We start from the raw sequence: 10,936 nt of genomic DNA, 5'->3' as shown, positions 1-10,936 counted from the left end.
ATTAAACATAGATCCATTTGGATTATCTTCAGGAAAAATGAGGCCTCATTCCACTGCACTCATACCAAAGCTGAGAGGTAACTGAAGAATCCTGGCCTAAGTACTCAGATCAGAAAGGTTGCAAGCCAGCTGATATTATTCTATATGGCATCTCTATGCCTGAAATGATCCTGTCTTGCAAAGTCACTCCGCTCTCACTGAGATTTGTGCCCTTCAAATCCCACAGGCAAACATAACTACACTCACTTCTACCCCTACTTCTTCCTCACTTACTTTCAAAGATCAATCAGAGAATAGAAGAGCTCTGTCCTGCCAGGGAACCAACTCAAAAGTCCAAATGAGTAAATCATTGTGCACATGATGACAGCAAATGGCAAAGGCCACTTCCATGTTTCACTATAAAAAATAACATTAATTGGGATGCTTTGCAATTTCCTGTACAACCCATAATTAGGTTAGATAAGAAACTAGCAATGTCTAAGTGCTATAAATGTCTAAATTAAGTTATTTTGAAAGTGCCCAGCACTTTGACATTTGAGAGTTCAGAGTAATTGGAGTATTGAAATAAAATTGCTTCTGTTATTTAAAAGGTCATTATCTTCTTCGGGTAGATATATGAGGACTATTTTCCACTCTACTGAGCCGTTCTATTTGGTACAATTAGACCTGCTTGAGTAGATTTCTAGTGGGCCTCCTCCCACTTATCACAGACCTAGCATTGCACAGGGAAGGGCCTGTAAATATACAGCCCAAACATGGAGTATATATTTAGCTCATAATCGGGCTCTGAAGAGCCAAAAGCAGTCCAGAGCTTCGTACAGACACCCACCAGGAACACCACGTGATGCTACACTCCTTATGACAGCAACTGAGTCCTTGCACAATCAAAGTCAACAAAAATCAGATTACAGGCAGAGGACTGCCTGTTAGACAGGCAAAAGTTGTGGAGCAAATAAGCCTTTCACCTTCTCAGTCAAACTAACTCCTAGGTTGGCAGCAACCACAGTTATTTCAATAAAACTACCAGAATCCCTTGTTTATAATGTGCATGGTCTCACTGTCAGTAAATAAGTGCCTTTTGCTTGTTCACCAACTGCAACATTCAAAGACAGCAACTTATATTACTACACTTTGCACCATATTTTGGTTATTCCTGTAGTGTCAATAAAATAAGAAGGCAGGGGGTATAAACACAGACACTGGCAGAGGAGATGTAATGTTACTGTCTCATCATTGGAGATTGCTGCAGGGAGAAGACCATGGAAAATGATCTGAACTCATAAGGGGCTAAAAGAGCACTCCCACCGTTCATTCCAGTGGCTGAATTCCTGTGCTACCTCCCATGGGAGCTAAGCAGACCACCAAAACTGGAGCAGGTGTGGAAGCATTATTCCTGCATGTCCCTCCTGGCTAGAGAACAGATGTACAAGGAAGAAATTAAGTTCATAAAGTCTTCTGCCCAAATTGAAAAAAGGAAACAATTTCTGACCTCAAACAGGGTTAAGTTCTCACATCGCTGCTGTATTCACCAGAGATGGCTTTTTGCAGGGCTCACAATGTTCTTTCCAATTGAGAGACTCATCTAGCGTCTTCAGTTGCAGCCTATCATCTAGCACGCTCACCCTTGTTCTCTGCATGCACATGGCCAGCAAGACTCTTGTGTATGAAACACATCAGGTGATCACTGAACACAGGCTCAGCTGTTCCCATTGCAAGGCCTACATTGGTTCAGTATTCACTGCAACAAATGTACTGCTGGTTGCCAAGATCCTGATGTACTTTTGAAACTCAATCGGTTCTGGATTCCAGACTCCCTACTAATGATTTTAGCTCATATGGTTCTCAAATACTACCCTCATGACAGGGATATGAGACCCTGATAAGATGATATGCTTACCAATTCCTCATTGTAACAAGCTTCAAGATCCATGGATGAAAAAAACCTGGAAGCACTAGCACACAGTGACAATCATGTGAAACTTTCCTGTGGGAATTGCAGATAGGTTTGCATGGATTTTCCAAAAGTATATTGGAACAAACACTTTTTTTTTCACCATGAAGATACAAAGGATCTGCAGTACATAGGCAGCCCTGCAAATACTGCTTCACTAAATTTATTAGCCAATAGAAACCAACTGAAATCAGATGGTATTCAGTGCTCACTGTAACAATTACAACACTCCTATTCCAGAACTAGGAGGCAGCATTTTCTGTGCAAAAACCAAATAAATGCAATTGAGGCATTTTAGGTTTCATAGTCCCCAATTAGATTAAGCTGGTTTTTAAAGTCACAAATGTTGTGCTGTTCTATATTTTACTTCTTGGTTTACCTAAAGGGCAGAGTTAAGACTGTACCTTTACTTTGCATTTTGTCTTTTAATAGGATTGGATTTCTTTTAAAGGTAATTCTCACCCCAAGCTACTTACCTCCTTGCAAAAGTTGCTTCTGAGATAATTACAATACTCTAGTGATGTCTGCATCATGCCACTTACAGCAGCAATGGAGTTGTGCTGAAAGCATTTGCTGTGGAATTGCTCTACCTGCTTATTTTCAAAAACATATTCTAGATCTTCCACCCCTACATCCCATTAGCTATTAGAGAAACTATTATATTCACCCAGATTAAATATCCTTGAGTATTAGAAAAGGTTGGTTCACGAAGACTTTTGTTCTTAACCTGATGACTCCCATTCATTCACACACACACACACACACACACACACACAGGATTTGTTCTGTAATTCAAAAAAACTTGATGTCTCATTGAAGATGTAAGAAAAACAATGTAAGGCTCAAGGAGATTAGCCTGCCAAATCCATGCACAGTTAATCTGCACCTTCAAGTGGCTTCTTCTCATGTCTGACAAAGCCAGGTTGCTATCTAGAGGACACATGTACCATTAGTGTTACTGTGTGGGCAGCAAAGTAGTTTCTGAAGCCAGCTTCTCTTTCTTAAAAAGGAATGTCTGCTATTGGCTAGATGAAAACAAAAGGGAGCAGATAATTAGGAAGCCCTCAAAATGCCTCAAAATAGGTAAATGAAAGCATGGGTAGCAAGCTTTTTCCGTGGCTCTTAATTTCCTTTATGATGTTTCAGCAAAGCTAAATTCACAATTGAAAGGAGTCCAAATCCTGCTGTGTACCCAAATCACAGCTTACTTTTAAGGAATGCAGGGAGAGAGAGAAAACTTAAAAAGGAGTGTACCTAATTGTTGAATTCTCTGGCAATTGATCTTTCTCAGGTCCTCAGGAAAGCTGGGCATGACAAGAGGGTTATCTGAAATAAGGGTGGTGAATTTTGGCCTAAACACAGAAAGGTTAGTATTGGAGTCATCATGTCATGCACTTGGGCGGTTGGGAAAGATAACCAGGGAGGCCATCTATGTAGACATAAAGCAACCTTCCTTGTATGCCTGCATCATGAGCTGATCATTAATTACTATAGGCTATTACCTCATTAGGAGGTTAGGCAGAACATGAGGAAAGGGATCTGTCTTGACACTGTGGAAGCCAGGAAGTTGTTTGCCATAAGAAACCTTGCTCATTTGACAATATAGTTCAGAAGACAAGCTGTAAACTAAGCACTGCCCTACAGGAAGACAAAAGATGGTGTATAAGCAAGATCAGTAAAATCTACTCCTGATTCCTCCTAATGATGCTTGCAAGTTTCTAAGCATCAAGATTATGACATACAGCAATTCTTACAGCATGTTCCTTGGCCTCTGGCTGTTCAGCATAGCACACACATGGCTTCTCTCCTGCAGTGCTAAGCAATCAATGCAGTGGAAATCAAGAAACTCTTGTGGCTCTAGCTGTCCAAGGGTACGTATGCTGATATGAACACACAGATCTTCATGGACACAGTGTCTGTTGTATTCATCCAGGCTCCATCCTTATCCAGTCTGTGATGTTCAGGAAGCCACGCTGCCTAACTGGTTTCTCAGGCCTTCCCTTAATAAGCTAAGACATACAATCTCTTTACCAAAGCAAGACAGGAGAAGTGAGGGGGAAGGGGCAATTATCACTAATATAGCTCCTTCAAATTTATTAACAAAATGTTAAGGAGCTTGATTTTTCACACTTCCTTCATTTCGACTAGGAACATAAATCACATTTGTATTTGTTATATTATGGCCTCAGCTTTCTTACAATACAAAAATCCACTTCTACCACACAGAATGATTATGGAAGTAAACGTGATACTGATAGTCAAGCTAACATCACAACATGTCCAAGAAAGAAGGCAGGAGGGGAAAATAAAGAAAGAAAATGTTGATCAGCTGTGTCAGATCACGATGAAAAGAAAAAAGTCAGTAATTTCAAAATAAAAACTGCTCCATAACTTATTTATAGCTGCCTTGAATGAAGGTACTGCTGTCAGTCTAGGATCTAGGAGTTCTTACCTTCATTTTGCAAACAAAATATCTTTTCTGAAGGTGCACGTTCATTTTCTTCATGCAGATTCAGGAAAGAGGAATGGCAAGAAGAGCTATTAAAATACTTGTACGTTGGTAAGAACAAAGATTCTGCTACAAATTCAGTTAACAACAGTTTGAAGATTCAGTAGTTTTTGATCTCATGATAGTAAAATTAGAATTGGTTCATTTTACTAAGCTACACTGCTCTTCAGCACAAATCAAGAATACTTTATTTGCAAGCCATTATTTGTGAACAACAAAATATTATGCCAAATTGAATATTTAAAATAACATCTAAAATACAGATGTTTTCCAAGGACAAATACCATGAATTCTTATTATCTGTATGTCTGTCAGTGTCTTTCCCACAGCTTTGGAGTCCATTATTTGATTTGAATAAGAGCTGACTGCACTCTCAGTCCAACAGTTCCTTTGAGATTCAGTCCCCAGCCATATGCTTCTGGTGTCTCTGACTCCTTCACGCTCTTTTCTCTCCATTCAAAAGGCTGAAAACATGAGTTCCTGAGTAGTTCTTCCTACCCATCCACAGACCAGCAGCAGATTCTCCCCCATTCATCACCAACTAGAAGTTTGGAGGAATTTCTTGAAAAAGAGAGAAAAAATGTTTAAGAATAAGAAACAAATACGATAAGGCCTTCTCCTCTATGTGCAGCAATTAGGAGAATGCAACAGGCAGGGTAGAAAGTAATCTCTCAGGTTAACAATGAACTAGACTAGAGCACAGACTGAACTTAGAAATAGATTCACATTTTCCTGAATTTCAGAGGGTTATTTGTAATGATCAATCCAGACCAGGCGCATTTAACCTCCTCTGATCCAAAGAATCTGTAATTGTTAACTAAATCACCTGAGCAGCTTCAGAATTCAGACTTGTCAGCATATTGAAATCTTTGCTGCATGCAGAGTCAGCAACACCTTCCCACTTTCCATGCATATAAGCATCACACGAAGAGCTCTAGCTCTCAGTATAGAAAACATAGGGATCATTTTAGCAACCATCAAAATGCCAGCACTTCTGGAGATGAAGAGAGCAGCTGTTTTACAGAACATTGCAACATCATGGGGTAGAAGATAGCAACAAATATTACAGCCAGATGACACTGCAGGAGAGGGATTGAGTAAACTGAAATACTGCTGGCTGTGCAAGCTGAGTTTAACTGCAAAGTTATCCTTTAGCCAGAAACTTCCACATTACATTTCTTTTGAGGAGATGGCATCTCCAACTGTTTCTCGGACAGTGTTTTTGATGTGGTACAGAGACAGCATAGCATCCACTAATCTTTCCAACTATTCTGCTCAAAAGCTGCTGCTGCTTCTGGGCTTTCTCCTCTGCCTATTGCCAGTCCCAACACCCTTCCTGTAATGCTGCTAGCCAGACCAGCTCCTAGAATGACTGAATTTGGCAAAGTGCAATTCGAATGAAATTTAAAAAGCAAACCCCAACCAAAACTCACAAACAAAACAAAAAACAAAACACAAACTTCAGAATAAAATAACCTGAGAATTTAGGACAGAGGCTGACACGTTGACCTCTGCCAGGCATAGGCAACAACGCAAAGGACAGAACCATACCTGGACACAGCGAGTGCTGTGACTGCTGGGCTGTTCTTACTTGGCTTCCCAGACAAGGCAAGGCTAGGATTCAGTTCCCGAAAGAGAACAAGATGTTTTCCACACTTGTTACCTGTTGTTTGGTTTAAAAAATAAATATTTAGAAAGTGTCTAGGGGGCAGCATGGAAGGGATTGTTATTATTTACAGTCAGCAGGTTGTTGAGAACAAATATATTCAATCCCAGCCTGTGCTGTTGCAAAATAGGCCCATCCCAATTTAATTTGTGGCTATGATAGTTACATGTGCTGACGTGTGGCTGTATCAATTGTGTGCTAAATTGGATTTGTGTATTATTGCTTTCTAAATTGCATGCCTAGTTCAGCAAAATTGTTCATCAGTTTTCACTGGCTCTATGCTTAATAAGATGCCCCATAATACCTTGCTGCCAGGATATAATACAGCTCATAATTGCCTAGTAAAAAGAAATTACATAAAGCCCCGTTATTATCAACTTATCTAAATCTGCTCATAACAGAGCCAATAATTAAATGCTGAGAACATTTCACATACACACACACACATACAGAGACATAACAACATAATTCAATCATAGTTACTTTAGTCTTCTTAATGACTTGTGTTTTGTATTAATTTTATTTTCTTTAATGCACAGAATGAGATGTGGGAATACTTGGCCATTTAAAATAATTCTGAAATCATCTGGATACTTTAAGGGAGAATGTCACAGTGCTGATCACACTTCAGCTCTTCAATAAGGAATGCTGTTGCTGCATGCATCTGAGACATGCTTCCTTACACTTGTGCGAGAACAGGTGTGTGTACATACACACCAAAAGATGCCTGGTTAAAGCATGTCTTCCTTTATGATCCTGCATTAAAAAAGGCAGGAACAGAAGTATCTTGCTGTGCTCCCGTGGGCAGCTTTTAAGTCCTAGCTTAGAAAACTGGTTAAGAAGTTTACCTTTTTAATTTTATTTTTTTAATAGCAAAAATCTCAGTTTACTGACAGACAAAAACTATGCAATTGTATCTGAGTAAAACTAACATGGAAATATCTACCGCAGGGAGTGAAGGACAAGAGTTTAGAAAATTCTTAAAATTAATTAGATGCTTCTACATGGAAAAAGAATCTCCAAAGTGACTGCTGAACGCTACAAGGATTCTGGAAAGAGTTAAAACCTGTTCTTTGATTTGCATCAATCTCTGATTAGAGACTGCAGTGAAACCAAACCAGCCCAGCTTCTGCAGGCAGACTGTCTCACATCTGGCATCTTTAGTGTTCTTGTTCCTTCTCTAGAAGCATCTGGCTCTACCTACTCTCAGAGATGTAACAAAAGGCAGGATGGGCATCTGGTCTGGAATTTTCAATATGCCTCTGTACCTATAAATATTTTTGCATCTCAATCTAAGTACTTCAGATGCCAAGTTCCACAAACAGCACTTCTGAAGATCTCAGTGGTAATGCCCAATTACTGCATAATATCTTTTTATGCAGATGTTACATCTACAACTACCTTTATGTAAACTGCATCCCTAAAACTGAAGCAATATAGAATGTCTAACAAGGTTCAGAGCAAACAAGTGACGTAAATTATACATGTTAACAATACAACTTTTTTTTTTTTTTTTTTTTTAATAAAATGTGTTGTGAACAGAAGCAAGCTGTGCTATTAGGACATGCCTGTAAAGCTCCCTGGCAGGCTTCAGTTCCAGCATTTGTTAGAACAGAAAAGTGAGCCTGAGTTGTTTTTAATACCAGTCAGTGCTATAGCACTATCACCTTGTTCATCTTGGCTCTGCAAGAACTGCAGGGCAGCAGCTTTAGCTTGGCATTGCTTTCAATATACAGCACCATGCTGCTGGAATCCAACTGGTTTGGAGGAACTCTGAAGTCATTTAAGGCAGCAGAGACAACAACCTGCCTGCTCTGACATCTCAGCACACTTTAGTACAGACTATCAGCAGTTTTACTAACAAAATGAGATTTATGAAGCTAGGATAGTTCATTAGTTTCATAGGTTTATGCAGAAAGATGATCTGTCAAGCTTAACAGAACAGATGAAGAACCTCTCAGCTTCATCCACATCAGATTTGACTACGAGACCAGTGGCTGAGGGCAGTTCTGTCCCTCTAAGGCACGGCAGTGACTACCCACTACTGTTGCTGGTTACAGTCACACTATATCAGTGCCTGAACCCTCCCAGTCATACCACTGTGCTCTCACACCCTCCTCTTTCTCAGAATAAAACAAGGCCTGCAAGAAGTCACCCTGCAATTCACAGCCCACACTGTGGTCATACCTGGGCTGCTTGCCTCTCCCACGGTTCCTCGCTGTGAGCTCAGGCCAGCAGCTTGCCCACTGGTGTATTCAGTCTTCCACAGCTGTGTCAGCAAAGAGGGGAAAAGGAGAAGAAAAAACCACAACAGATTATAACAAAACAATCACATGGGAGACAGGGCTGTTTTCCTCCTAGTAAGGGGTGAAAATTGGACTTTATGATCTGAGCAGGATTTGGCATGGTTCTCTCTGCCCTCCACTATGTTATAGTGTGTCACACTAGAGAAAGTTAGGCAGGGAGCTGGCAGGGCTTCTAAACACGGCGGTAGCCATGATCCCAGTCACCCAGGAAGCTCTCTCACCAGACTGGAGGCAGAATCAGAAAAGAACTTCTGCTCCTGAGAACATGATGTAATAAACTAAGCTGTGAACAAACTCTCAGAAACTATGGATCTCGAAGGGTTCTGCAGTACTGACTTATGCCAAAGTGAATCTCAGTGCCTTTCTTACCAGCACCACATCTATGTCTCCATTTATGAAACAAAGGCAGTGCATACTGATTTATTTTTTTTTTTTTAAGGCAATGCACTGCCACCCACTAGCAAGTGCTACAGAAGTGCCAGGCAAAACATTTTCCCTGTGAGGAACTGTTTCTCCTAGAAACACAAGCATATTTCTGATGGGCAATAACATTTTTGCTTTCAAAAACAAATCAGGTTGAAAATTGTTTTTTCAAAACTCTTCCCAGATGACAGACACTCCTCATTGAGGAGGACACAACCTGCTAAGAAGGAAGTCTTTTACTCCAGTTTTCATTTTTTTTTCCTTTGTGCTGCCCTGTTGAGAAAGCGGCACGGGCTTTTAGTTGCTCTGTCCCTCCTTTCAGGTTTCCACTGAATTAGGATTCCCCTTTTCTCGCCCCCGGCCACCTACCCTGACCAATCCATCTGTGCTTCCTGTGATGACAATGCTGCGTGTATCCCAGTCCATCACTTCAGCAAAGCAGCAGCAAGCAATACAGCTCTTAGGGCTGCAGGTGGTGTTGACACTCACAAGAGGCTGGCCATTGACTGTCCACAGGTGGAGGTAGGATCCAGCACAGGAGGCAATATCACCCTGTAACAAAACAAAAGGCAATGTTTTCAAGATCCTATAATCATTCTTCTCACAGGAAGGCAGAGATAATGGATTTAGAAGGATGCAAATCAGCAGTAAACTTTTGGTTCAAAGTGGGGAGGCCTTCACATATTCAACAGAAACCATTTAGTAACTTGGGCTAGAATTGCAATGCCCATTCATAAAATAAAAGATGCTGGGTGATATTCTGAATGACACTTCCTTTTCCAAAATACTTTGAGGCTATAAAATATCCACAGAACATCACGCCCTCCAGTCTACTTCCACCATCCTGTAGTCTTGCTGGTTCTAAAGCATTTAATTACTCGGCACTTTTTATTAAAACTGTCCCAGCATATCTTTCCTTCACATACTTGTAAGTAGGCAAGCCTCAACACTTGTTTTTCTAGTTTTGTGCTCTTGACTTGCCAAAACGATCTTAGCTCCAACTGTTGATAAAAATGCACAGACGCATCAGATACAGATCACCTATGCTGTGTCAAAAAAAAAAAAAAAAAAGGAAAAAGGGAAAAAAGCAATGCCTTGTTTCATACTAAACACAAATACAACCTTGAGATCCATTTCCTACAGCTGGGCAGGGGAGGACCAAAAGGAGGTTCTCAATACCATTCTGCAGTCCTGGGCACACATCACAGCCAGGCAGCCTGCAGACTGTGCAGGGTTACAGCATAGTGGGCCACACCAAGATAACAGTCTGTTACCTTTATGTCAGGAAATCAAAAGAATCCTCTCCTTGCCCGTCAAGAAAGACAATTTTTGAGCATGACAAAGGATTCAAAGAATCATAGAAAAAGAGGTAAACAAAGAAAAGAGTACAGAAAGCTAACTGCTATGTGTTGCCCTTACCTTTCAGTCAGCACATAGCCCAGCAGAGCACCAGCTGATCCCCAGCTACTGCCAGGGACAGCAACTGTACACAGTCAGCACCTAGTGCAGATTCCGAGCCAGAACTAGAGCTTTTAAATTTTACTGATATACAAATAAATGTTCTGTTAAATAAGGACATAGTGTTTACTTCCTTAGCTGTGAAGCCTTTGGTGATTTCACAATCTTCCTCTGCCCCTCACAGGGAGCTTAATGTCATCGCATTTTTATACTACTTTGCATTCTAGCAATACCCCGCTCAGCATTCAGTGAGCTGCATATTCAAAGCAGAGAACATCTTTGCAACCATATTTTTTCTATTCTTTCAGTGAAGGTTCATGGTCTTATCAATGACCGTACATAAGGAGCAAATACACACATAATCCCTTGGAGCAAGTAACTTAGAAAACCAAAAGCCAGTGCAGTAGCTTTAAATAACGTTATCAAAAGTGCCCTTTGATCAAGACACTAACTGAAATTCCACCCAAACTTTCCACCCTCGATGCATTCTAAGAACCAGTTAAACAGAATAGTACCAGCAAAGTCAGTGATTCCGGGAATAGCTGGTGTGCCCTTAAAACTAGCAGTACACATCTGGTTTAAATCAACTAGAATCAACTAGAATCATAGAATTCCATTAGAAT

The 10,936-nt window shown here is 40.5% G+C and overlaps 1 protein-coding gene across 5 annotated transcripts in view; it reads right to left on the bottom strand.

Moving 5' to 3' along the window:
* Window positions 1-4,625: 4,625 nt before the first annotated feature.
* Window positions 4,626-10,936, bottom strand: part of WDFY4 (WDFY family member 4) — a 136,835-nt gene continuing 130,524 nt past the window's right edge. For all 5 annotated transcript variants that reach the window (XM_090145167.1, XM_090145165.1, XM_031607713.2 and 2 more), the window contains 4 exons: window positions 9,225-9,407; window positions 8,314-8,395; window positions 6,012-6,123; window positions 4,626-5,021 (listed from right to left, as the gene is read on the bottom strand). In XM_090145167.1, coding sequence (XP_090001293.1) covers window positions 4,955-5,021; window positions 6,012-6,123; window positions 8,314-8,395; window positions 9,225-9,407 — 444 coding nt within the window. In that variant the 3' untranslated portion in view covers window positions 4,626-4,954. The remainder of the gene's footprint in view (window positions 5,022-6,011; window positions 6,124-8,313; window positions 8,396-9,224; window positions 9,408-10,936) is intronic.

This window comes from Phasianus colchicus, chromosome 8, assembly GCF_987193195.1.
Source record: "Phasianus colchicus chromosome 8, bPhaCol1.hap1.1, whole genome shotgun sequence".
In the NCBI taxonomy this organism is placed as follows: Eukaryota; Metazoa; Chordata; class Aves; order Galliformes; family Phasianidae; genus Phasianus; species Phasianus colchicus.
This window is presented reverse-complemented; position numbering and strand designations above follow the sequence as displayed.